Here is a 26,846-nt window from a genome sequence, read left to right as displayed (position 1 = left end):
ATCCCTCAAAATAAAATTGTTCACTCAATCCATGTTTGTTTGTGGGCCATTGCTGTGTGCAACTATTTGGGGTTTTTTTGCCAACAAAAAACAGTCAATTCACTTTACAGTATATCCTGGGCAGTACTTTGGGACATCTCAATAACATGATGAAGCGCTATATGAAATGCAAGGATTATTATTATTATATTCCTAAGCATTGTGATGAGTTTTTGCATGTTTCAAACCAGCTGACCAAAGCAAAAAATAATCTCCAAATTAAAAATGATAATGCAGAATTTATCTTTTGCAAAAGTTGGCACCATTTATCATTGATTCTTATGTTGAAATGGCTTAACTAGACATAATACTGTCAGCAGCTTTAAAGGGGACTAGCCTTCATAATGGCCTTTCTCAAAATACTGCACTTATGATAAGTATTCTGCACTTGCTTGACATTATACTATTGATAGCTCTTTGCAATGTGTGCTTTGTGCAATAAAAATAAATTCAAAAGATTTATAATACCGAGTCTAGCTGAATTGTTTAATGTCCTTCTATTCTAAGGAATTGAAATATCAGCCATAATTCTATAATGGTCATAGCTATAGGTTATATTGATGAGTGGGGGGATTCCCATTAGTATTAACTGTTCATTTGGTAATGCAAAACTAGCATAAGCTGATACAGCCCCAGAATAGCTGAACTCTTAACTCAAAAACATTATGGCATGTTTGAGTAGATTGCATTCAGGAGAGTGAACCCTTGCTGATTATTCTTCTCCATAGCCAAGGCTCATTGAAACTAGTTGTGCTATCATGCTGCCCACCACAGTCCTTCTCAATGGCTTCTCAATGCAATTACCTTGTAAAGTAGACACGTACAAAAAGTAAACCCAAAACAATATTTTCAGATATGGCTTGGCATCAGTAACAGAGAGCATAGCTTCAGGTTTGGGAAGGACAATTTTGGGACAGATTTCTGGAAGTGTTTCCTTACAGAGATCTAGAATCCTGAGGTTATTTAAGGAAAACTGTGACAATTTAATGGGAGGACGGTAGAGTGGGTATTCTGTAAGGATGAGATCAAATTGGTTCAAGGAGTTTTTCATTCAAACCTCTCTTGTGACATTTTTTAAACATTGAGCTGAAGAGGAATGGTTTGTTTTTTGGGGCTGATCATCAGGAAAAACAATCAACAAACTTGTAACCAAGTAAGTAAAATGGTGAATGTTTTATTATTGCTTCATTATTGTGTTATTCTCAATAAACTAGTGTGACAATTATCAAATCAATAATCTTTATTTAATGTCTTCATCATAGGGACCTGGCTGCTCGTAACTGCCTTGTAGGTGAAAGCAATGTACTGAAAATCAGTGACTTTGGCATGTCGAGACAGGAGGATGACGGGATCTATTCATCTTCGGGCTTGAAGCAGATTCCTATCAAATGGACAGCTCCAGAGGCCTTAAATTACGGTGAAAGAACTCTTCCATCTAAAATATGTTATCTCCTTCCTCAGTTTTTAGGGCAGTTTTTAATGACATTGAAATGTTATTGCATAGAGAAATTTTATTTAAAAATAATTCTATTGAGGAAAAGCAGGGTTTTAATTGAAACCCATTTTAAGATTGTATTTTACAATTCGGTAACCCCTTTAGTGTAATGTTCCTCCATTGCAATCTTGGCAATGGGCATAGTTTGCAATTGCTCGATATTGAAACCCACTGCTAATTAAAAGCTTGTCTGATTGTTATTTGCCTCTAAAAGATCATAGAGGATCGTTGAGTGCTGATTTGGCAAACCCAGCATGCCGTGCCTTTGTTCAGAGGGTGTGAATTTGCTAGCACTATACGGACACAATGGGCCTGACCTTTTGTACTGAAATTTCAATGATTTTCACTTTGCACAACAAATTTTCCAATGTTGCCTTGCATGGAGGACTAGTAAATTAGTTATGCACCACTCAACACATGATCAAAATTGAGAAGACCTAAGCAGATGGGGAAGAAATAAAAACAAAAGAGGTGGTGGGGGGTGGCGCTGAACACCAAACAGCTTGATCCTGTGAGGGGGTAATGGTGTGGTTAGTATTCTGAAAAAATGAGATCAAATAGGCTGAAGGGCCTTCCTCACTGTACCTTTCTTGTTATCAGTTAGAAAATGTCCTTGATGAAAATGAATGTATTGAATTTCGCTTGGGGCTTTTACAGGGTCCCAGCCTTATCGAAAACATTCCCCATCCTCCATTGTTTAGTGGAAATATAGGAGACAGTGGCTGTAATATTGCTGTTGGATTCAATAACACATTGTCTGAGTTGTGTAGTTGATTTGCGTGAGTCACATAAATTGGTAAATACAACTGCTCAGCATTTGACACGCAAAACCATACTAAATTAGAAAGGGGTTCCACTGAATGAGTAAACATGACGACAGTGCTTTACATGTAGTATTGTAATAGTTAAATACATATTTAATATTACTCACATTTAATAAAGCACTTTATTGCATTTCAGTTACATTTCAATAAGCAGAAAACCATGTATGAAACTAATGTTTGATGTACTTTTCTGTCAAATAGGGCGATACAGTTCAGAGAGCGATGTGTGGAGCTATGGAATACTCCTGTGGGAGACTTTCAGCTTGGGAGTGTGTCCATATCCTGGAATGACAAATCAGCAAGCTCGAGAACAGGTTGAAAAAGGTACAGTAATGATAGCGCGAGGAGCGAAATGCTGCATAGAAATCTCATAATACTCATAATTCGATGAGTTCTATTTTGAGTGTATTACTGTCTTTTTATGTGGTTTGCAAGCAGTTCAAATTGCCTTAACTTTATCATCCACTTTATGAGTTGTGTAAAATCTTTCAAGTTTAGCTACTTTAGATACAATATGCAAAGAAATCTCTTACAGACAATTTGATAGCAATGGCAAGAACATGTCCTTGATTCAACATTGAGCTGACTTTAAGAGCATCTGAAGTTCCATTCAAAAGGTGGTGCTGGACCAGAATTGGTAATGGGGAGAGGGAGAAAGGAAAATGCTATGAAATACTGAATGAACTGTGTCCTAATCAACTACATTTTAGCTCTTTGTAAGGTTACAGTAATGAGATAAATCATTTTTAGTATCTGCTTATGTGGATGTTTACTGCAATACTCTTAGCTGTCAATCACAAGAAAAATTTCAAGAGACTAGAAACCACAATAACTTCAAAACCGATGGGATTTCAAAAATCCACTTCTATTGCACAAGAACTGCAATGTGACAAATTAAAAGGAAAACAGTTATTACTGTCTAATCGAATCCATGGGCTTCTATTGATGAGTATAAACCATTCATGCTCCTCCTCATCCAAACTGCAGTTAGACAGGAGCTTCTAATCAGTCCCCAGTAGCCAGTATCCTCCATGTAATTATTTTTTTAAGCACTTTGCTATGGGTTGGTATTTTAGATTGAGTGTATCTTGAGTGATTAGAATCTCATCCCTTCAGTGTCACATCAATGAATGTTAAAATGGACTTGAAACCACCAGAAGTGTTGCGTGGTTGTAAAGTGACTTGAATTTATATCGTGTTAGCAGTTAGCTGTAATGTATTTATACTACAGGTAATTTAATAGTGCACAAAGAGTAAAATAGCAAAATAAAATAACAAAAAAAAAGAATTTATGATCAGTTTTCTAAAATTAAAATAGCTAAAATTTAAAGAAAAGATGTTTTAAAGGTTCTTCTATATCATGTTGTTTTATGTATTAACAATTCTCCCCTAGTTGACATGAGCAAAGCTTTCCATATTTCTCAGTAGATTTCCAGTGAATGTTTTTACTTAAGGGCTGAGTTATTTGGGGTTTGCTTTAAGTATGCATCTGCCATAAGCAAGTAAAAATTATAGTCTACCAATGTTGCGGGCGAGTCCACCCAGACAAATTTCCTTTCTCTAAAACCTGCCAAGATTAGATAGGTGTCTATAGTGTGTGGCAAACAATTGGACAAGTACTGTACATTTTGTCGTAAGCCTGCAAAAGTTTAAAACAATTGCCCATATCACGGCACACCACCAGTGGTGGCTCAACAACTGGCAACACTTGACTGTTCAGGTTAGGTATCTACAGGCCTCAAAATCAGACCTCTACTCTGTTACTCCAAGTCATTCTTTCCTGTAATCACTTTAATTAAAGTTTGAAAATAAGTACAATTTTGCATATCATTTTCTTCAGATTAATCTGTTCTGCAGTTTAGCACATACCACATAGCATTATTTGCAAATAAAAAGAGTGTCAAAATAGTGAACATAAACTCTCCCTATCTGTCTCACAAAATTCAATTATTAAAAGTGAAGAGAAAGTGAAGAAAAATATAGGAACCTGATTTTGCAAGATAGTACCATACAGAGCTCAACAACAACAGCAAATTGCATTTATACATCGCCTTCCACGGCGGGAAGATGTCCCAATGCATTGGATGTTGTTCCAAGGAGGAGGATATCCCAAGAGGCTTCTTTGCACCTGAGCTGGGGGGGTGGGGGTGAGGATGGGAAAATGACTGAAGATGTGGTCAAAGAGGAAGATCTTGAGACGGATTTGAAGGAGATGAGGGAAGGGACAAGGTGAAGGGACTCAGATGGAGTTCCAGAGATTGGTGGCAGAAAGGCTGAAGGCCCAACTACTGATGGTGGAGTGAGCCGGGCAGGGGACGTGAAGTGGACCAGTGCCTGGTGAGAGGAGGGTTGGCAGAATTTTAGAAGGTCACAAATGTATGGAAGGGCAAGACCACGGAGATATTTAAAAGTGAAGATGAGGATCTTGAACTTGATCCTTTGGGGAATGGGGAGCCAGTAGAGCCGGGCAAGGATGGGAGGGTCATGGAGCCAAGTTCCGGAGAGGACACGAGCTGCAGAATTCTGAATGGTCAGCAGCTTGTGGAGGGACGTATTGGGAAGTCCAGCAAACCCTATCCACATCAATGGTATTCAGCTAACCGATCATTAATTATATGTACAAATTTTGTAAAGTTGTGTATAGTATTAAAGCGTTAAGGAGGCAGTGTGGGACCTGAACTGTGGGACACTGGGCAGTGGATTATTGAGGTTCTCCGGTTGAACAGCAGAAAAACTATGTGAACTGATTGAGAAAAAATGCTTAACTTAAAGTCTCTATATTTAACTGACTCTGCTCTTGCAATGCAGTGTGGAGTTTCAGAGAAACCCAAATACTTTGGGAACTGATCATGCAGTAGATCTAGGATTGCCATTTTGCAGCCCTCATTACGTGTGTGTAAAATAGTCATGTGGGCCAAAAGTTGGCCACCCTTAATGTAGATGATGCCATAATTTTTTAAAATTCGAGCCATGTTACAGTACCAACCTTTTTTAATATGTTGCTTTTTAGTACTTATTTCATACTAGTGGCTTTAATTATCCTTTCATGCTGTGGTTCAGATTGAAACAGCTTGAAATGCGAATTGCAGTAATCTTTTTAATTGAGTGAAAAAATGCACAGCGGAATAATCACTAGCAGCTGCTGTTGTATCCACAGAAGGATTATAGGGTTTTTTTCTGAAACATTACAATGTAAATTATTTATTTAAGTAAGCAGAAAGATTATTTGGCAAAATAGAATGTCACAGAGTTTAAGGCACAACCTGTCTGGATTACTGGCTCAGGACTAGCATAGAAAACCAGTCCTCTCAGTTGGCTAAATATGGTAATCACTAGTATTTTAATTTTCTTCAGTCTTGATAACCTTACGCTTTATAAAGATATTTTACGTGTATTTCTCCTTTAATCCTTTCACATCTCTCTGAATGGGGTCCAACATTGCAACAGTGTTCTCATCAAAATTGTGCTATGCAGTAGTGCATCATTTTGGGGCAGCGTTGTATTTAGGAAGGCAGGTATAATTGAAACTCCAATTTACTCAAAATATAACTAATATCTTATTATTATCTTCTTAGTGGTTTCCAGAAGTGCAGTTACAGAATTAAATTGTGTCACTTTTTAAGCATAGCCCAGAGTATTTTAAAACCCTGTATTAAGGGCTTTGTCAGGGTAAAGACTGAAGGTCTGAAATGTTACTGAAAGCTGCAGAAATATCATCTAATGGGGGAGCAAAGTACATCTTTGTTGCCTGCATTCATCAGCTTGCTGCACTGCTGTATCATTCAAAAATGTGTTTTTAAACCTTTGCAGGTTACAGAATGTCAACACCACAGAAATGTCCAGAGGAAATCTATAATATAATGCTGAGATGCTGGGAGTACAAACCAGAAAACCGACCAAATTTCAGCGATATACACAAAGAACTCACAGCCATCAAAAAGAAAATAACGTAGTGAAATGGATGGATAAATGTTGACCGTAGGAAATTCAGTATTCATTTGTTGAAAGGAATTCAGGAGGTTCAAAATATCGATTTTCTTTGTTGCATTTATAAAGTATTGTAGAATGTATTATAATGATCATGTACACTTTTTATTTTGCATCAGTATAATTTTTGCAATTTATAAATGTTTTTCTTTATGTTGTATTTTTGGCCTACTGAGTATTTTATCCGTAAAGTACATCATGGAGACAAAGTTTTGTGATGCATTTTAAAAATATAAATAACCAAATATTTTCACATCCCAATGTTTTTTTTGAAAAGAAACTAAGAATGATCATTGTCATAGTAAGTTAATAGAAAAGGCAAACCAGGATTTGGAATGGAACAAACTTCATCCATTTAGTTGGTGCTGGTGGGTTGTCCTGGAGTGGAGTTGCTCTGTTTTAAATTACTATTGAAGACGGCTGCCACTGTTCATAGCAGTACTTTAGGAAAGCTATGTCATGGGTCAGGCAGATTCTTTGTGCATTTGTTAAAAAGCATTGACTTACCTGCCCACGCCACTGCAATCAATTAAAACTTCTAAATCATACAGACACTGTTTAAAAAAAGGTCAAAAGTACCAGCAAAAATTCTGTGTATTATAACAACTACTTGGCGTCCTTCACGCATCTTAGGCCTAAATGTTTTGTATGCAATTTAATGGTTCGGGTTACAATTTTTGACTATGTTGGGACAAGTCTTCCATGATGTGCTTTAGTGATGTGAAGTGCAAGTGCTGTTTTAATTTTTTTAAAATCTTCCAAGGTTTGCTAACTCTTTGTGTAATTAATTTGCAAACACCAGTTAGAGTCTGACTGTTAACATGTCTGAATGTTTTGCAATAGCACTGGGCTTTGGCCAACTTTGCTTTGTCAATTCTTTCCATTTTCCTCAAGCTGCTGCCTCTTGTTTTGGTATTTTCCACAGGCCTTTCACATGGTCTGATAACTGCTTCAAGTGACCGGCCAGTTGTCATGTGTAAGCCTTGACAATGAATATTAGCAGGACTGTAGAGCCAGGACCGTCAAGCTCGAGCTTGTTACCAGGTTCACACATTTGCACTCTCCAGCAGGAGTCAGGAGGTGGTAATTCCAATTGGAGTTCCAGTTCCTGACTTATTTTTCCTCTTCACAACCCAGGACATAGGGCTCCAACTACCACTCAAGCTGAGATCAACTAATTCAGCATATAATATCCTGCAACCTTCTGCGTGGCTGAGTGTTGGGTCCTAGTGTTGTTGTGATTCACTATGCCATTACGGGAGCTCTATTGGCCAACGTGTAACAGTAACTATTGTACATTGTTTTGCTATTCAGATATCATTGAGTAAATATTAAATTAGCCACTTGAATGCCGATATACCTTTGCAGCTTTCAAAGTATAAAATTCAAAATTGAGATCTAGTTTCATAAAGCATCTGCGAGAATCCTACTCTTACTTCCAATGAGAAATGTTATTCTACAATAGGGTTAGAGAAACCTGCATAATCGTGGAGAATTACTTAAGTCAGAATATTGGGAAATGATCAACAAGCAGCAAGTTTGACTTTGATGGCGAAATGCTACGGCATTCCCCAAAAGCTTCTTAGAAACTCAACCCCATACCTGGTGATTTCTGTCTGTTTTATGACAAAACATATGGAAGGAAATGTGCTCAGTGCCAATGCTAATCTTCCTCAGTGATGGTTTCTTTAAATAATGTGCACTGTTACAAAAGTGGCTTATGATCCTGCTAAACATGTCAATACTCCCAACAGCAGCAACTTTTGATCATGTGGTCCAGACCTGTGCATGGCTTGGCAGAGCACTCTGTCAGCAGGAGATTGCTTCAGAGAATGCATCACATCTCCTAACAATTTAGCAAAACTTTATGTGGACTTTATGCAGATATTGTACTGGTATCAGCTTCAGTGTTCAATACTAATATTCAATCAGATTTTAAAGGTGGCTTGCAACACATTGGTGCTTCAAAGATTCAAATATTGATTATGGCTTTAATGTATGTATGTCTCATACAACACTTTACTGCTGTCCCCTCAATTCCTGTTTTCCAGCATTCCCTCCACTTGACTCCCTGTCCTGAACATATTTCAGTCGTCTGGTTCTCACTCCCGCAGCTCTGAATGTGCGGAAGCAAAGAAATAAACAAGGATTCAAAATCCCAGCACACAGGCTAATCAACACCCATTGCATCCAAAAAATGTTTCATTAAGATTCACTGTCGGATGATACCAGTCTCTTTATTCATGCTGTAAGTGTGACTCTGCAGTCCAAATTCAGAAGAGGGTTGTGTACTTCATTAATCATGGATTATCATTATTAATAACAGTTTGGGTTCCACATTTGAATCTTTCTCTGGAATTGTGTTGAATATCAGTTTATGATGTTCAGGAACCATAGCTACATTTTGATCTGCAGTATTTTGAAATTCTCAATCATTGGACTAGAGCTGATATGCAGTAGTAATCATGAAACGTGTTGAAATGCTATACCGTACTTTAAATCATCATGATTTTATCAGTGACGTATTTGCAGTATTTTCAAATATGCAAGTTTTAACAAATTTTCATGATTTTTATTTCAAACCATGTTTACAAAAAAAAAGCAAATTTATGTACCTTTCTGTTTATTTTTAATGTGTTCAGCCAATTTTTGTCTATCGCAAGATTGAACTTTGCTGAAAATAATGTGATTTACATTACTTTTAAAGCTGAATCTGTCTTGTATGTATCAGTACTATATATAGGAATTTTATAGATTCAGATTCTCTGGAATTACTGTATTAATAGAAACTAAATAAGCTGTGCTCAGTATATTTTAAGTACTTTGTGCAGCACTTACTGAATTTTATTTAACAGCCTTTCAATCGTTTTTTAAAAATATTTTGTACTTAACTCATCATAAAGCCTTTAGTTTAACCAAAAGTTATGTTGATTATCTAATACCGTCACAGACTTAACCAGTGTTTAATTGCTTTCATTTTTATTGTTCTGAGGCAAATTGAAGTTTTACCAAACATGTCATTTGTTCCACAAAAAAAACAATAGTAGTAAAAGTAAACATTAAGTTAGTACAGGAAGTAGCAATATTTGCAGGTAATGGGTGCTTCAGAGAGTATCAGTTTTTCTTAAAAATGTCAATATTCTGTAGTGAGAAAAAGTGAACATGTGCTGTCACCTAAAAGTTATTAGATAGCGTCAGATTAGAAAAATGGTTCTTTGTCAACTCAGTTCCAAAGGGATTATGTTGCCTAGTGGATGTTAATTCTTCTTACTAGTAACTGTATTTTATTTTGCTTCCATCAGATATGATTTGCAAACTTAAGTAGTGAAAACTTTATGATTGAAAGTGCTTTATAGGAACACCTAGAATGCCACCACTGTCCGTTAGTCAGTAAGATTTCAGTAAAGAGTAATAGTGAGCCTCAGACATTTCCATACGACTTCCATTTAAAAATGTGAAAATGACACATCAGTACAGTTATAGATTTTACCTTCCAAATGCGTGTGTGGCTGAAGCATTTTGATTAATAACAGCTCGAAATGCTGGAGGTTGTAGGTCTGGTACTGGTATGAACAATTTGAGGTTGTAAAATGCCACTAAAAATATGACACAAGAAGAATATTGGTACAACAATAATCCTTGCATTTGATATAGCGCCTTATCATGTCTTCGAGATGTCTCAAAGCTCTTCACAGAATATACTGTAAAGTGAATTGACTGTATATTTTGTGGACAAAACAATAACAGTAATAAAGTATTGTTGCCTTGCATGTGATTTCCCTAGGCATATTGGTGCTAATAAGCTCAATCAACCTAAATGGCATTCCCTTGTCATTAGTGTGGTTTACCAAATCAAAATGCATTTTAAAAAATGAGCTTTTGTATACAGTAAATTTAAATTCATAAAATAAGTTGGAGGAGTGGGACTAATTTGGACGGCTCTTTCAAAGAGCCGGCACGGACATGATGGGCCAAATGGCCTCCTTCTGTGCTGCATAATTCTATGATTCAAAGTCCACAATATGTATTTTGACTCAACTCAGTTATTTAGTTGCAATAAAGCCACACTATCACTGAATATCTGCACTGAACTATTCAGCAGTCACTGTTTTGAATTGTATGTATTGTCACAGGTATAGATGTATACAGGGCGAAGCTGTTACAGAGCAGTCAACTGGGTCCAATACCTCAGCAGCCACATTATAGCAAGGTCCAAAAAAGAAGTGTGATTTCCTTGTGATCAGGTTGTTATTGTCACTTCATACATACTGTGCATACGATTAGTGCTGCTGACATCACGTCCTTTAGCAGCGCTTCCTGTGCATGTGCCAAAATCGGCTTTTATTTATCGCAGGAAGTCGGCCCGTTAGGGTCAGATTAGGGTGTTTCCCCTTCCAGTTTGGTTGGGTCCTCGGGAAAACAACCAACCCAACTGCGCTATAAGTGAAGCTGTTCTAATGGGGTTGCCATACAGTTAGTTTCTCCATGAAATTTAAGTGTAGTAAGACGTGTTTGACAGCTGCCTTTGGGATGGAACAAGTGTTTTTTTTAAAAGTGCAAAACTTAATAATGAATAGATGAGCCAGATGTTAATTGGTTTCGTAGAAAGATGGTCTTTAAGACCATTCCGCTAATGGTATATTTTTATAGGCATGCGTAAATATGTATTAGTCGTTATTGGCATCCCTTTTAGTTTTTTTCCCTTCACGCTGTTTTATTTAGATCTTTAATCTGTTAAACAGACACGTTTCTATGTTGAATTGTTGAATATAAAGTGGAGAATAAAGAATGGGTAGGATTGTATTGACTATCTTATACTATATCATTGTGCCATGTAAGTATCATAGTGTACTACTGCCACTTAATATTGCTAAATTGTTCATTTAAAAAAAAACAAGGAAGAATGGATGGGTTAAGGCACTGTCCTTTCCTTACTAGAACTCTTGCTCACACTTAAGGGATGCAAACCCCCACCTTCTCCTCTATTTTCTGTAAGACAAGTGAGACAGAGGGATTGTTACAATCCAACTTGTAGTGGACACAAGTCCTCCTGTTTTTCCTCTGGTATTATTCTATTGACTCAGATGTATTTAGCACACTACAAGGAATAGTACTGATCCTTTGCCTTGATCATGGTGTGAAAGTATCTAAAAGTAGAATATTTTGGAATCTTTAGTTCACTATTTCAGTACAACAGTGGTTTAATGTGGACACAGTGGAATTGAAGCTCTGCTTTTCTGCAGTGTGCTCAAAGGTTATGTTTCTACTAACAAGTAGTACTTTTTGCCAGTTAATCTATAACCCATACCAGTCATAATGAACAGTTGAGGAACTGAACTGTGTAGGGAATTTCATATGGACCAGCAGGATGTTCTTTTGTGCCATATCCACCACATCCTGAATATATGTTATAAATGCACCTTTTCCAACGTTAGGCTTCTGTATAAAAGCAAATTTTCAACACTGGAACTGTGATTTTCTTAAATGCCTTAAATTTCTCTCAAGGTCAAAGTGTACTTTTGAAAGTAGATACTCCCTTTTTTAAAAAAAAGTCTTTTAAGCATGTATAATATTTCTGCCCCAAAACAGGAAAAAAAAGCCGAAAATCACAAGACCGAAAGCTGATGCGTCCATTTTGGGGGAATTTTGTTTGAATATCATACCGAAAAAATGTATCTTTTTGTAAATTTTTAACACATCTTCTGTTGTAACATTTATTTATTTATACTTTTTTCTACAGTGATTTTTACAGGGATTATGAATTGGTTTAATGCATTGTCATATCTCTGTATTCAGTGCTCTTGTGAATTGCAGACTTGTTCCTGAACTGCTTCTGTAATGAGTGTCGTAATGGACCAAATACCACTAACAAGTCTGCTGTTGATATTTATAATGTAACCTCTTAATAAACGGAAAGGACTGTCAGTGTGTTATCGTCATCCCTGCTTCAACTCTTGCTGTGAAATTGGCTTTGAGATGTGATGTAAGATTTGTTTAACTTTTTATGTTATATCTGATTAGATCTAATGCCTTTTCCTGCAGTTTCAAACCCTCTGAGATCTCCACCCGATGTAAAAGCCAGTATATAAATGTAAATTGTATTATGCAAAATACTAGTCCATAGCACAATGGTGTTTCCATTCTTGCTGTACAATATCAGCATCAATCACTTGCAGGATAAATAGAACAATCAGAGGCAGAGTAAAGCTTCCCTTATCTCTGCCACAACAACTTGTTTTAAAGTCACATTTATCCCACACAAGCCATTTTATAACCTTGAGTGCAATTTTAATTTAGTGTTGGTCAAATCGTACCAAGACTTTCTTCTTCAATCAAGACTATAGTCACTTCCCCTTTCTCCCCAGCACAGCATCATACTCTGCTACTGTTCAACACTCCAAAATGCGACTGTGCATGAAGGGTGCTATTAAAAAATCAAGTTGTAGTTTGGTCTATATGGGCAATTTTATGCTATAATCCAGTGCCAGTAAGTAATACTGCTGAGATGGCTTTAACCTGATTCCCAAAAGGATAGTGAGTGGCAAATGCAAAAGAATTGGATCCCTTTAAATTATCTTAAATTATCCCTTCCACCTCGACTGCGTTCAAACTTTGGCCCCAGAGAAGAAAGGACAAAAGTTAGGTTATAATCAAACTGAATTACTACCTCTTATCAGTTTTAAAATCTAGAATTCAATATATAACAACTTGCATTTATATAGTGCCCTCCACGCAGGGTATATAATGCCAAAAGAAAACTATATTAAAACAAGTACAGTATAACAAAAATAAAGCCAGCCTTCAAAATAAATGGAATCATTATAGCAACCTTTCACATTTTGTTGACGTGAAGAGTTGCATTTAGTACATTTCCAGCCTTGACAGTTCCAGTTGCATTGACATCTGTATTTAGGAGATTCATTATTTTGTTACTATTTGTGGTATAAACAATGCTAAACCCGAAGTCCAGATCAGAATTGGAGTGGTATTTCTTTACGGGTGGTACAATAATTAAGGATTTTTTGTAGCTGGTATATTCTCTGTGGTAACATTTTGTACTGTCTATATCGAGAGGATATCATTAACTTGTGCAACTCTGCTCAATACCAGCCGTCTTAGCTTCTAGCTACTGGTGCATGGAGATTGATATTCACCACTGTCACTCAATTGACCAAATATATTGGGACTGCTGTTCCTCTCTGCTCACGTTGAAAGTTCAACAGAGCCAAATGAACTTCTGACGGCTCCAGCAATTTGATCCTCCTGCTTAGAAAATCGAAAACACTGGATTCTGGCAGGCTTTGGGTGAGCTGGCACGACACCACCTAGTGATACTCTGCCCTCTGTTTCAAAGAGAGATACCTCATCCCAAAATAAACGAGCTTAGATAGTTCCTAACGGGAATTTCAGAATGTTCCTAAAAAAAAGTTCTGTGATTGAAGGATTTTAATAATTTGTGAACTGTTTGTGGTGTTACCTGTGTGCCTTTCACTTCTGGGCAGTTCTGCCTAATTATTGAGGTACGATGATGACGTGAAACCCTCTTTTGCAGAGATCTGCTGTGACTGTCACGGTGAGCGTGCTGAGAGCAAAACACTCTAATATTGACAATAATTCTGACTGATTATGGGAAGAAAGTAGGGTCTTCAGATGCTGCTGGAAATCTTTACTTAAATTATTTAAGCAACACAAACAAGCAGTAGTACAGTCTGAAATTGAGAAATATCTTTTGAAGATTTTTTTAACATCCAGAACATGAATTTGCATTCAATTTAGGATTGGGGTTCTATGTAACAACAAGCGAAAATAATAATAATAATAACCTTTCCATTTGATATAGCGCAGTATCACGTCTTCAAGGTGTCTCAAAGTACTTCGCAGGATATACTGTAAAATGTAGTGACTGTATTTTTGTAGGCAGACTGGGTATTTTGTACTGTGGACAGTAATGTCTCAAAACCAGCCATGGAGTGAATGACCCATTTTATTTGAGGCATTGCTGGCCAAGATACCGAGATTATTCAAATAATCATGGGATCCAGAACAGGTAGGTGGGGCCTCAGTTTAATGTCTTATCTGAAGGAAAGCTCCTCCAACAATGCTGCACACACTCAGCACTTTGTTGGTATGTCAGCCTTGACATTGTGAGTTCAAAGTCTGGACATGGGGGTTGAACCCACAACCTTCAGGACCAGGCTGTAAAATCACACCATTTCAAAAGCCACTATGACTGGTAGGAATAGGCAATTGCAAAAGGCAGAGTTCAGTACTGAACACTGAAATGGGCAATAGGAAACTAAAACAACAACAAAATTACATTTGTAAAGCACCTTTCACGTCGGGAGGACGTTCCAAGGCACTTCATAGTTAGGGATCAGGACCTGAGGGTAGGGACAGGGTTGGGATGAGGGAGGGCAGAGGGGCGAGGAGGGTGGCTGAAGGCATGGTTCTTGAGGCATGCCTTGTAGGAGGCAAGAGAGAGAGCAAGGTGAAGGGATTGTGGGATGAAGTTCCGAAGAGTGGGAGCAGAGGCTGAAAGCCCAGCCGCTGATGGTAGGGTGGATTGGGCAGGAAATCTCGTCTAAATGTCTAAAATCTCACGGTTCTCACCTCCTCCACCTACCCGACCTCCCCCTGAAACGCTCTGAACCTGTACACAACTTAGGCGTCAGTTCGACCCCCCAATTATCCTTCCCACATCCGGTCCCTCACCAGCACATCTTTCTTCCACCTCCCGACGCATCGCCCGTCTCCGCCAATACCTCTCCCCAAAAGCCACTGAAACCCTGGTCCATGCCTTTGTCACCTCTCGGCTGGACTACTCCAACGCCCTCCTCGCCGGTCTCCCATCCATAAAATCCAAATCATTCAAAACTCTGCCGCCCGCATTCTCACCCGCACGAAACTTCGTTCCCCGATCACCCCAGTCCTTGCCAGACTGCACTGGTTGCCTGTCCCAGAGAGGATCGATTTCAAGATCCTCACCCTTGTATTCAAGTCCCTGCATTCCTCTGCACCCCCCTACCTCTCTGACCTCCTCTCTCCTTAAATCAGTACCCGTTGCCTTTGTTCCTCCGGGTCTGGGCTCCTCCTCGTCCTCCGCTCCAAACCTCGGCGGCCGTGCCTTCAGCCACTATGCCCCGAGGCTCTGGAACTCCCTTCCTCACTCCCTTCGCCTCGCCCCATCTCTTCCTATTTTCAGGTCTCTGCTGAAGACCTCTTTTTTCGACCGCCCCTTTGGTCACCTTCCTCCCCCTCCCCCTGGCTCGGTCTCAGTATCCGTTACTCTGAAGCACACTGAGACACCATCTGGTATGGAGAGCACTATATAAATCCAAGTTGTTGTTGTTGAAATCTGGAGCAGGCTGGAGCCTGCTGAGCGGAGGGAGTGGACAAGGTATTAAGTGGCCAGCTGGTCAGAGATGTAAGAGGGAGCAAGGCCGTGGAGGGCCTTGAAAGTGAGGACGAGGATATTAAATTCCTCTGAGGGATGGGGAGCCGGTAAAGCCGGACAAGGGTGGGGGTGATAGGGTCACAGAGCCTGATGTGGGAGAGGGTATGAGCTGCAGTTTCCGTTGTCGAGCCTTGAGGTGACGAATGCGTGTATAAGGGTTTCAGCAGCCTGGGGTGAGGCAGTGGTGGTGTCGGGCAATGTTGCATAGTTGGGGAGAGGCAGAGCAGGTCATGACACGAATATCATAGAATCATAAAATTATACCGTACAGAAGGAGGCCATTCGGCCCATTGTGTCTGTGCCGGCTCTTTGAAAAGAGCCGTCCAATCAATCCCACTCCATCGCTCTCTCCCCATAGCCCTGCAAACTTGTCCTTCCCAAATAATTATCTACTCTCTTAAAAGTTGTCATCGAATCAGCTTCCACCACCCTTCCAGGCAATGCATTCTAGATCTAAACAACTCGCTGTGTGAAAAAAATTCTCCTCACCTCCCCTCTGTTTCTTTCAACAATGATTTTAAAACGGTGTCCTCGGGTTACCGTCCCACCCACCAGTGGAAATAGTTGCTCCGTGTTCACCCTATCAAATTCCCTCACAATTTGAAAACTTCTACTAAGTCTCCTCGTTACCTTCTCTGCTCCAAAGAGAATAATCCTCGCTTCTCTCTCCTCTCCTGATAACTGGAGTCCCTCATTCCTGGTACCATCCTGGTAAATCTCCTTTGCTCCCTTTCCAATGCCTTGACATCCTTCCTAAAGTGTGGTGCCCAGAACTGAACACAGTACTGTAGCTGAGGCCTAACCAGTGTTTTATAAAGATTTATCATAACTTCCTGACTTTTATATTCTATAGCCCTATTTATAAAGCCTAGTATCCCGGATGCTTTTTAACAGCTTTACCTACCTGTCCGTCCACCTTCAAAGATTTACTTATATGAACCCCAGTTATCTCTGTTCCTTCACCCCCTTTAAGATTGTACCATCAGCTTATATTGCCTCTCCTCATTCTTCCTCCCAAAATACATCACTTCGCATTTCTCCACATTAAACTTCATTTGCCACATGTCTACCCATTTTACCAGTCTGTCTATGGCTGTTACTATCCTCCTCACTGTTTACTATGGGGGAGAAAGGATAGTTGAGGGTCGAACAAGATGTCCGGGTTTCTAACTGACTTAGTGAGGTGGAGTATGCAATCGTGGATTCTGATGCTGCCAGTGCCTGAGGTGCGGAGGCGCGGGTGGGTGCGAGTCAATCAGAAGAGCCTCAGTCTTGCTGACATTCAGCTGTAGAAAGTTGGCTCTTATCCAGGATTTGATGTGAGACAGGCAGTCTGCAGGACGTGAGTTGTCCTGGAATCGAGGGTGGAGGCAAAGAGATAGAGTTGGGTGTCATCTGCATACATGTGGAAGTTGACCCCTGTGGATGATGTCACCAAGGAGGAGCGTGTAGAGGTTGAAGAGGAGGGGACTGAGGACAGAGACCTGAGGAACACTGAGCGAGACTATTTGGGAGCTGGAAGAGAAACTGTTGGCGGAGACAAATTGGAGACGGTATGAGAGATACGGCCTGAACCATTCAAGGACAGAACCTTGAAGGTTGAGGTGAGAGGAGAGCCGGTGGAGGAGGATGGAGTGGTCCCACGGTATTGAAAGTAGCAGAGAGGGCAAGGAGGCAAAGGGAGCCCTGGTCACAGATGGACAAAATGTTATTTGCCACCTTGACCAGAGCAGTTTCTGTTCTGTGAGCAGCATGGAAACCTGATTGAAGGAGCTCATGAAGGGAGTGGTAGGAGAGGAATGAGCAAAGCTGGGAAGCAACGACTCTTTCAAGGAACTTCGAAAGAAAAGGGAGGTTGGAGATGGGCCAGTAGTTAAAAAGCAGGGGTGGGTCCAGGGAAGGTTTTTTTCAGGATGGGAGTGATTGCAGCTGTTTTTAGGGGGATGGGAACAGTGCCAGGTGATAGGGGGAGATTGATGGTGTTGGAGAGCAGAGGGACAAGGAGGTGGAGCTGGGAGGTAAGGAGAGAGGTAGGGATGGAGTCGAGAGAGCGGGTGGTGTGTTTCATGCTGGATTTGGTGGTGATGAGAGAGGAGGGGGAGACAGATTTGAAGGGAGGAGGGAGGGATGGGTTGTGGTCAGAGTGTGGGGTGGAGGAGGGAGATGGGGAGGGAGTGTCGGTTGGGAGGGCGGAGGCAGCTGAAGGGATCCCATCGATTTTGGACTCGAAGAAATCCAGTATCTCCTCAGTCAGAGCTTGAGAAGAGAATGAGCGAGGCATGGGAGGGTGGACGGAGGAGCCAGTTGGTGATGGAAAATAGGATTATCTTGGACTAGAAGAATGATTTGGTGGAGGTGAGAGTTTTGATGTGGTCCAGCCAGATCTGCCGGTGGACTTGAGCCAGGTGCGTTCGGCAGCCCACACCTGACCCTTGAAGGAGCAGAGAGTTGTACACCGGCTACCTCCCTCCTTACACTAGGGTTGTACACCAGCCAACTTCCTTCTTTTCCTCCCTCTTATAGGTTACAGCTCTCGTCCAGAGCTGCAGACCTAGGAACTTGATAATATGAGATGACCCTGCAGAACTCCTCTTTTCCTCCCTCCTATTTTTCTCTCCTCTGTTCTTTTGGACTGTACTCTCTCCTGTAGTAGTGAAAGCTGAAAGTGCAAAGAAATTCCTTTGTCAAAATGTTTTTAAAGAAAACATTTTGAGGTTAATGCAGTCTGTTAGTTTTTCCCTGGTGAGTTTATTAATGGCATAGAATTCCTGACCTTGTTAGTCTGTTTCTGGATGGAATTGCTTTCCAATTCTGTTGTATGAAAGGAACACTGACGATCTTCAACATTGACTTTAGATTGGAGTATGGCACCAAGTGATTTATAATAATAGTAATAATAATCCTTCCATTTGATATAGCGCTTTTCACGTCTTCTAGACGTCTCAAAGTGCTTCACAGAATATGCAGTAAAGTGAATTGACTGTATATTTGTGGGCGAAACGCGGCAGACAATTACGCACAGCAGTGTCCCACAAACAGTCGTGGATTGAAAATTACCAATTTATTATTGTTTTGTTTTGGAGGAATTATTCACAATACCCCAATCTGAACACTAGCTTAATAACCAAGGACAGTGCACATCTCTGTGAGTGTGAATGAGGCACATCGGGACACATGTGTTCTGTATAAGGCACTTGGGCCTCAGAATATGTGGATCAAAATGAAGTGTTAACCAAATTATTTGGTTCCTTTAGATAATGTGTCCATATCTGCAACACTCTTGTCCTGTCAGCTGACGATATGGTGAACAATCATGAAAATAACTCATAACTCGAGCATGTCTGTGCACCAGGTATTGGTGAATGAAGCCCTCGTATTGTTTTGTTCACTGGACATTCAGAGCCTCACAGGACTTGGTGAAGTGGAAAATTATTTTATTGTGAGTCTTATTCACTTTACCTTTGTACTGCTGCTACATTACTGAAATAAGATGTTCAGCGCCAGCCAGCTAAAAGGCTTTCTTTGGTGCAATTTAATCAGATTGACTCGTGATTGGAACCTGCAACAGGAAGAGCTAGTCAGTGACTATCATCCTTTTAACAACAGAGGCAGTCGTTCATCTGAGCCCAATGTATTGATACCACCATTTCTACACTGCCCTACAGAAGGCACTAGAAGATTGATTTTGACGCCAAAGCAGAAGGGTGTCTGGGAGTGATTCTTTTTGTTCTCAAAATGAAAATACACTTAGGAATTGCATTAAATGTCTGATTGATTGCTATGAAATCTTAGCGTAGGTTTCACATGATTTGCTATAGAAGCTGAGGTTTGCAAAGAAAAACATCTGAGGCTAGGACTCCAGTCATGTAATAAATTCACTTCCTGGAACTGGTCTTATCTGAATTCACACATCTGCTGTCTCAGCTTAGATGTTGCTAAATATATATATATATATATATATATATCATGTATACTCTTGCTATCCTAGTGGAAACACCAATGTCATATAAAACTGTCCATACCAACATGAAGTTGAGTAACTTACATCCAAATCTAGCATGTTCAACAAGGCCCTATGTTCTAACTCATGTGTGGTGTGTAAAGTGAGGAAATATTTTTCATGAGTATGGAACCCATGCCATCACTTTTCATTTCAGACCTCATACATTGATGGTAAGCAAAAGCTCAGCACAATACCATTCTAAATAGTCAGGGATTCAAACTATCATTTGATGTAGATCAGAAATAAATCCACTCAAATGTTACAGAAGCAAAGCTCAGCTGTTTCATCTGATACAGTACTGCAGCTGCCTCCATCTCTGAATCCCACTATTCCATTTTAAGGAGGAAACTTACACAATCTCAAGCATTCCCAACTCTACAAACCAAATATTTTATATCCAGTGACGTGTATTGGCACTGTACGTGTCAGTGGTATATAATAATAACATAATAATCATTTGGCAGAATACCTTGCACACCTGGAGGATTTCTAAATGTGCTTGGCAAGATATACTGTGAGTGTAGTGATACTGTGTATTGTGGACTTACATTGGCACTGTGAAGGCTCAGTGACTAGGATTGGCACTGTGAGCATGTGAGGTCTGCAAGACAAAGCAGTAGAAAGTGTAATTTATGTGGTAAGCGCCAAGGCCATGTGCCAGCATTGATAAAAAATGAATTGATGTCCATATGATATATAGAATGAAAAGAAATCCTAGAGCTGGAAATATAAACTGGGTTCAAGGCAATAAATTGAAAGCTTTTCCTTATCCATCATTTTAATGTTCATCTCTGCCAATGGAATTCTCCAGTGGAGTATGAAAACTCCTCTGGAGAAAAGCAATTGTTAGTTCACTTAACAATATGGGACACGTAGGGGAAGCTTTCACATTCACACTTACATGGGACATATGATGGTGTTGTCAGATGGATATCAGGACCACAAAAAACAATAACAACTTGCATTTATAAAGCGCACTTCAGGGGCGTCAGTGTCTCGGAGCGCTTAACATTGGCGGAGCCTGTTGACCATTAAGCATTGGTTTAAGAGGAAGGTCTTCAGTTGTGATCTAAAATAATAATATAATAATAACCCTTGAATTTGATATAGCACTTTCACGTCTTCTAGACGTCTCAAAGCACTTCACAGAATAATAATAATAATAATCCTCGCATTTGATATAGCGCTTTTCACGTCGGGAGGACGTCCCAAAGCGCTTCACAGAACACACTGTCAAGTGAATTGACTGCATATTTGTGGGCGAAACGCGGCAGCCAATTGCGCACAGCAGTGTCCCACAAACAGTCTTCGATTGAAAATGACCAATTTATTATTTTTTGTTGTTTTGGAGGGATTATTATTATTAAAAGAGGGGAAAGAGGGATTTCCAGAGCTTTGGGGTGTAGTGGCTGAGAGCACGGCACCCAATGGGGGAGCAGAGAGGATGAGGGACAAATAGTAGGCCATAGCCAGCCGAGCAGAGGCAGTGGGTAGTGGAGTGGGGAGAAAGCAGGTCAGAAAGGTAGGGAAGTGCCAGGGCATGAAGGAATTTGCAGATGAGCAAGAGGATCTTGAAATCAATCAACACTGTCATAGGGAGCCAGTGGAGCCTGGCGAGCACTGTTGTGATGGGGCTACGGAGTTTAGTGTGGGTGAGAATTCAGGCAGCAAAATTCTGAATCAGTTGTAGTTTGTAGGTATTGCATCTTCCATATGCTCCTACTTATCTCATAATTGCATGGGGAATGTGAACTATGTAAATTTTAATTCCAGTCAATTCAGGTCTATGAAGAAGCACAATTTATATCTGTGTAAAGCCAGTGAGCATGTTTATCACAACAAAAGTGACAACATTTGCAACCCAAGCTTATGGCCTATTTGAATTATCACCAAAATTCCTAATTATGAGATAAGTTGGAGCATATGAAAAATGCAGCACGCATCAAAGAAGCAAATGAAAGGGTTTGAGCTGTTCCTGTAATGAGCAAGAATTATTGATGCATTTTTTTTAACAAACAAACCACTCAAAAATGAAACGCAGTAAGTTCAGCATCAGAACAGTGGAACACAATATTGTATATTGAAGTCACACAATGAAATGAAAATCTCACCATCACAATCCTTCTTTAAAAAAAAATCCTTTGCAAAATTAATGATTAATATGCTTTTATTTTATTCATATCAGTCATGTTCTTGTATAAGTTTGCTTAAACAGTGATGGCTGATGGCACATCGAGTGCTGACATGGAAGACTTATTGAGGCCTGCAGTGTGAGGGAGGCAAAATAACAGAAAGAGCATCATTGTTTTTATGACTCTCAATATTAATCCAGCGTCCTAACAGTCATTTTGAAACACTCTAAATATTTTAGAAATAAAAAAAAAGATCAGAAAGATGTTTACCATAATAATCTTGCATTTGATATAGCGCCTTATTATGTCTTCGAGACATCTCAAAGCGCTTCACAGAATGTACTGTAAAGTGAATTGACTGTATATTTTGTGGGCAAAACGCGGCAGCCAATTGCACACAGCAGTGTCCCACAAACAGTCATGGTTGAGTGACCGTATTTTTTTAAAAAGTATCATTACCCCGGAAAAGCAATCTGCCAATCAACTAACAACCGGGTTCCTACTTACTGCTAGGTAAACAGAAGTGTGTGGAGTAAGGAAACTTGCCCAACATTTTGCCCTGCCCGGGAAGCAAAGCCAGGCTCTCTCACTTGCAAAGCAAGTGCTCTAACCACTGAGCTACAGGATTCCACAATAACCATTGGTAAGAGTTTGATGTTTAAACAGAATCTTGATGTTCAGACCTCCTTTAATTATTCTGTGTTCATGAGCAATTGGTGAATATGTGGTGTGGACAATCCAGAGAGGTAGTGGAGGCAGATGGCGCCAGCAAATTCAAGAAGGAATTAGGATAGCTATTTGGTAAAGATTGAAGGCAGTGAGAGGCAGATCAGTAAACCCAATTTTACTTTGGGGCCAGCCAAATGCGTTACAAAGATCTTTTCAAATCCTGTACATTCCTATGTTTCTATTATCAAAATATCTTAGCAATGGGAATCTGAGCAGTTTCCTATTTCAGATGTTCCGTGTCAGCACTGACCATTTACTTGGGAATAAACACAGACCTTCCACTCTCACGCAACAATCAAGCCCAATTGATTGGTTCCTCCCTTACCTCCTTCAAGGCCGGTCTCAAGACCCTTCTCTTCAATCGTGCCTTTGGTCTCCCTCCCACCTCTCTGCCTTCCCTTACCCCTACACCACCATTCCTCCCCCATGCTTGGGTCCCGACACCTGACCGTTCAGCACTTTGGGACATCCTCCTGACGTGAAAGGTGCTCTATAAATGTAATTTTGTTGTTGTTGTTCAATTTAGAATACTTAAAATATTGATGAGGAATTACCCAGGTGTTAGGAGTTACCCTAACACTGGATTCATTGCTGGAGTACATGAAGCCACGTTGCATAGATAGGTCCTCACCTTCAAAGCCCTCCACGGCCTTGCTCCTCCCTACCTCTGTGGCCTCCTAACCCCCTACAAACCTGTCTGCTCCCTCTGCTCAGCAGGCTCCGGCCTGCTCCACGTCCCCCACCCTGCCTGCCCTACCATCAACGGTCAAGCCTTCAGTCATCTGACCCCACCCTTTGGAATTCCATCCCACAGTCTGTTCTTCTTGCTCCCTTCCTTGCCTCCTTCAAGGCTGTCCCAGGACTCTCCTCTTCAACTTGCCTTGAGTCACCCTTATACCCTCCCTGTCCTCAACCCCTCCTAATCTTAGCCCCAAGTTCGGGTCTAAATCCCAGACTGTCCAGCGCCTTGAGATGTCCTCTCAACTTGAAAGGCACTAGACAAACGTAATTTGTTGTTGTTGTAGAGGTATGAAGATAATACCCTTTCTTTCTGGGCTGGATTAAAACCCTGCATTCAGAGTCCTCTTCAACTTCCCTTTTTAATAAAGCTCTTTGAAGTCAGGAGATATATTATTGATTTAAAGACTGTCCTAGTTAAGCCATTTTTCCTTCAAATCAATAGCCTCCTGCCATTCTTCCGGATGAAGACAAATTCTGTAAAACAGTGTTAATTGTTCCTTACTTAGAATTTATCAAACCATGAAGCTTACAATATTGGAACAAAATAATTCAGTGAGTGACATCAGCACGAGTCAATCTTGTGTTACATGGATTTGTTGACTTCTAAACAGAATTTAATCACATATAGGAAAATACAACGTTCTGTCTGGCATTTGCCAAACAAAACATCGTTTTCATATGTAGAGAAAATAGCTCAACTTTAAATATATAACTAACGGAAGGATGATAGCTTTGAAAATGCAGACCTGCCCCTATACTGCACTGGTGTGCCAGCCTGGACTATGAACTCAAGTTCTAATTTGGGGTTTAAATCCACAGTCTCCTGATCCACAGATCTGAGTTCTTCCCACTGGCTTCTTACACGGTCAAGTTCATAACACACTGAACACTAAGCAGCTGCCACAGTGACAGCAGCTAGATCTGGGCATAACATAATTGGAAGAATTTCTGTCAGAAAAATAACTCTGTATTTTTTTTAGAAAAACGTATAATCAATCAGCAGAATCTGGGTATATAAAACTGGGACAGACAGACTGCCTGAAAGACTGGATCTGATAGACTCATCTTTCATTTGAACTATCTGGAACAGGTACCTTTCAGGCAAACAGTTGGATAGCTCAGCAGCTGCAGGCTTGGAGTTGCGAATATTAAACACACACACTCAGTTTAACCTTTGAGACGTTAAACCGAAGGCCTATCTGCCTATTCAGGTGGATGCTTGTGGGACGTTGCTCTACGCACAGCTGTACTAGCTCAATGTTTTTCCCTATCTTTGGGGGGATGTCGTCTCCATTCATCATCAAACAACAATAACAGTAATTATCTGGCTTAGCAAGACAATTGGGGCAGGGACATTTGCTGGAATGTGTGGATGTTATTTTTAGTTCTGAACAGAAATGGACAAGAATATTTTCTTGTTTTTATAGTATCCACACCAATGAAGTATTTCACATCACTTCACAGTAATTATTGTCACGTGTAGTGACTGTTTGTAGGTAAATACAGCAGTCACTTTAGTGTTACAGAAAGTTATAGAGGATAATGCAATGGGTTGAGTTGCAAAGAAAACAGGAGAAACTTCATTTTATTTTTAAATAGTGCCACAGGATCATTATTGTCCTCCCGAAGGATAGGCAACAGGATTTTGGTTTAACATCTCTGCGGAAGGATGACAGCTTTGAAAATGCAGCCTTGCCCCTATACTGCACTGGTGTGCCAGCCTGGACTGTAAACTCATGTTCTAATTCGGGGTTTAAATCCACAATCTCCTGACCCACAGATCTGAGTTCTTCCCACTGAGCCAAGCTGCCACCTTCCATTGTACCTCTTCACTCACTCTCAGTTTCTGTTTTGAAGGCTGTTTGGTTTTTATTTTTCTCTTGTCCGAGTCTTTATGACTCAGTCCCTTTCAGTGGCTACGAGGGTGGGCCAGACCTTTGTCTGTGCCATTCTTGAGCTGGTTGCTGAGGCATTTTGGAGTTTTCTGGTTGAGGTTTATTATCGTATTTTCCCTCTATCCCTGTCAGATGACCCCAGTATCTGCTCAATGTGTCCTCACATCCATACTGCTGATAGGGGAGGTTGGTGGAGTGAACTGCAGTCCTGCTTCTCCTATGCCATGTACTCAAATGCACTGAGCACCTCACACTCACACAGGTGTTTTTTATTGAGTATCTTAGGTGAAGGGTCAGAGGCAGTTATTAAAGAACTGGTGGCAGATCTTAACAAACAGTCCTTTCAAACATTTGGGGGCAATTGCTTTAAAGGGAGAATGTGGGATTCACTGCCATCAAATTTACACCCAGAGCAATTCACACTAATTGCATTCATTCCCAGAGCAATTCCACATCACTCACTGCTCGGAAATAAATACCTGGCAGCAAAGAAAAGAGATAACAGTGCTTATTGGAGGCAGTTGAAGCAACAGAGAATATGTGGGAGTACTATTTAAGATCAGAGGAGTTAGTGAGGCTGTAACTGTCTCTAGATGAAGAGAAACCAAGCAGGGAGCCATCAAAGGCGGGAGCTAATCGTTGGATGTGGGAAGAGATGAAGAAAAGCGATGTCTTTCAAGAATGGAAACAAGATTTTCATTGCTCAACCAAATAGCATGAAGGAGATCAATGTTTAGGAATCCAACTATTTTTTAATTTATATCATATAGAATGATTTTAAAAAAATATATATATATAGTGCATCTTCAAAATGGGAGATTCCTGAGACGCTATAATACAGGGAAACTGGTACTGCTTAATGAAGCTTATATATAACAGCATTACATGGCAGGAGCTATGTATGATAATACAAAGTTGTGTGAGCAGCTTATATACAAGTTAGTAAACATAGATTTGAGTTAACTTCAGCCTAAATTTGTGTCCAATTATTTTGTCTAATTTTCTCCCAACTGGTAAATGTTTTATGTTTTTTCGAGTCCCATAGCATAGTGATTAGAGTGCTCGCCTCACAAGGCGAGAATACCCAGGTTCAATTCCTGGGATGGGCGAAACCTTCGGTAAGTTTTCTTACTCCACACATCTCTGTTTACTTAGCAGTAAGTAGCAATCCAATTTTTAGTCAAATGTGGAGTCCTGTAGCTCAGTGGTTAGAGCACTCACTTTGCAAGTGAGAGAGCTGAGTTCAATTCCAGGCAGAGGGCGAAACCTTGGGCAAGTTTCCTTACTCCACACAGAGCCTAATAATAATCCCTCCAAAACCAAAACCAATAATAAATTGGTAATTTTCAATCTACGACTGTTTGTGGGACACTGCTGTGTGTATTTGGCTTCCGTATTTTCTCCATAAAAAAAGTCAATCCCGTTTACAATATATTCTGTGAAACGCTGTGTGACGTCTCAACAGCGTGATAAAGCGTTATATCAAATGCAAGAATTATTATTTTTATATATTTTTCTCTTTCCTTTTCCTCCCTGTCTGGTGATCC

The 26,846-nt window shown here is 40.1% G+C and overlaps 1 protein-coding gene and 1 long non-coding RNA gene across 2 annotated transcripts in view; both read left to right on the top strand.

Moving 5' to 3' along the window:
* The window catches only part of fer (fer (fps/fes related) tyrosine kinase), a 159,185-nt gene extending 152,782 nt beyond the window's left edge, over window positions 1-6,403 (top strand). Inside the window, exons 17-19 of the mRNA XM_042334027.1 lie at window positions 1,302-1,456; window positions 2,560-2,682; window positions 6,169-6,403. Of these exons, the coding sequence (XP_042189961.1) occupies window positions 1,302-1,456; window positions 2,560-2,682; window positions 6,169-6,311 (421 nt within the window). The 3' untranslated portion in view covers window positions 6,312-6,403. The remainder of the gene's footprint in view (window positions 1-1,301; window positions 1,457-2,559; window positions 2,683-6,168) is intronic.
* Window positions 6,404-6,662: 259 nt separating this feature from the next.
* LOC103178411 lies at window positions 6,663-12,270 on the top strand. The gene is made up of 2 exons (XR_487843.2): window positions 6,663-8,593; window positions 11,935-12,270. It is a non-coding gene; the product is annotated as an uncharacterized LOC103178411 (long non-coding RNA).
* Window positions 12,271-26,846: the final 14,576 nt, after the last annotated feature.

The sequence above is a fragment of the Callorhinchus milii genome, unplaced genomic scaffold (assembly GCF_018977255.1).
Source record: "Callorhinchus milii isolate IMCB2004 unplaced genomic scaffold, IMCB_Cmil_1.0 Scaffold1, whole genome shotgun sequence".
In the NCBI taxonomy this organism is placed as follows: domain Eukaryota; kingdom Metazoa; phylum Chordata; class Chondrichthyes; order Chimaeriformes; family Callorhinchidae; genus Callorhinchus; species Callorhinchus milii.
The sequence above is the reverse complement of the archived record's forward strand: the minus strand, read 5'-3'. Positions and strand labels throughout refer to the sequence as shown.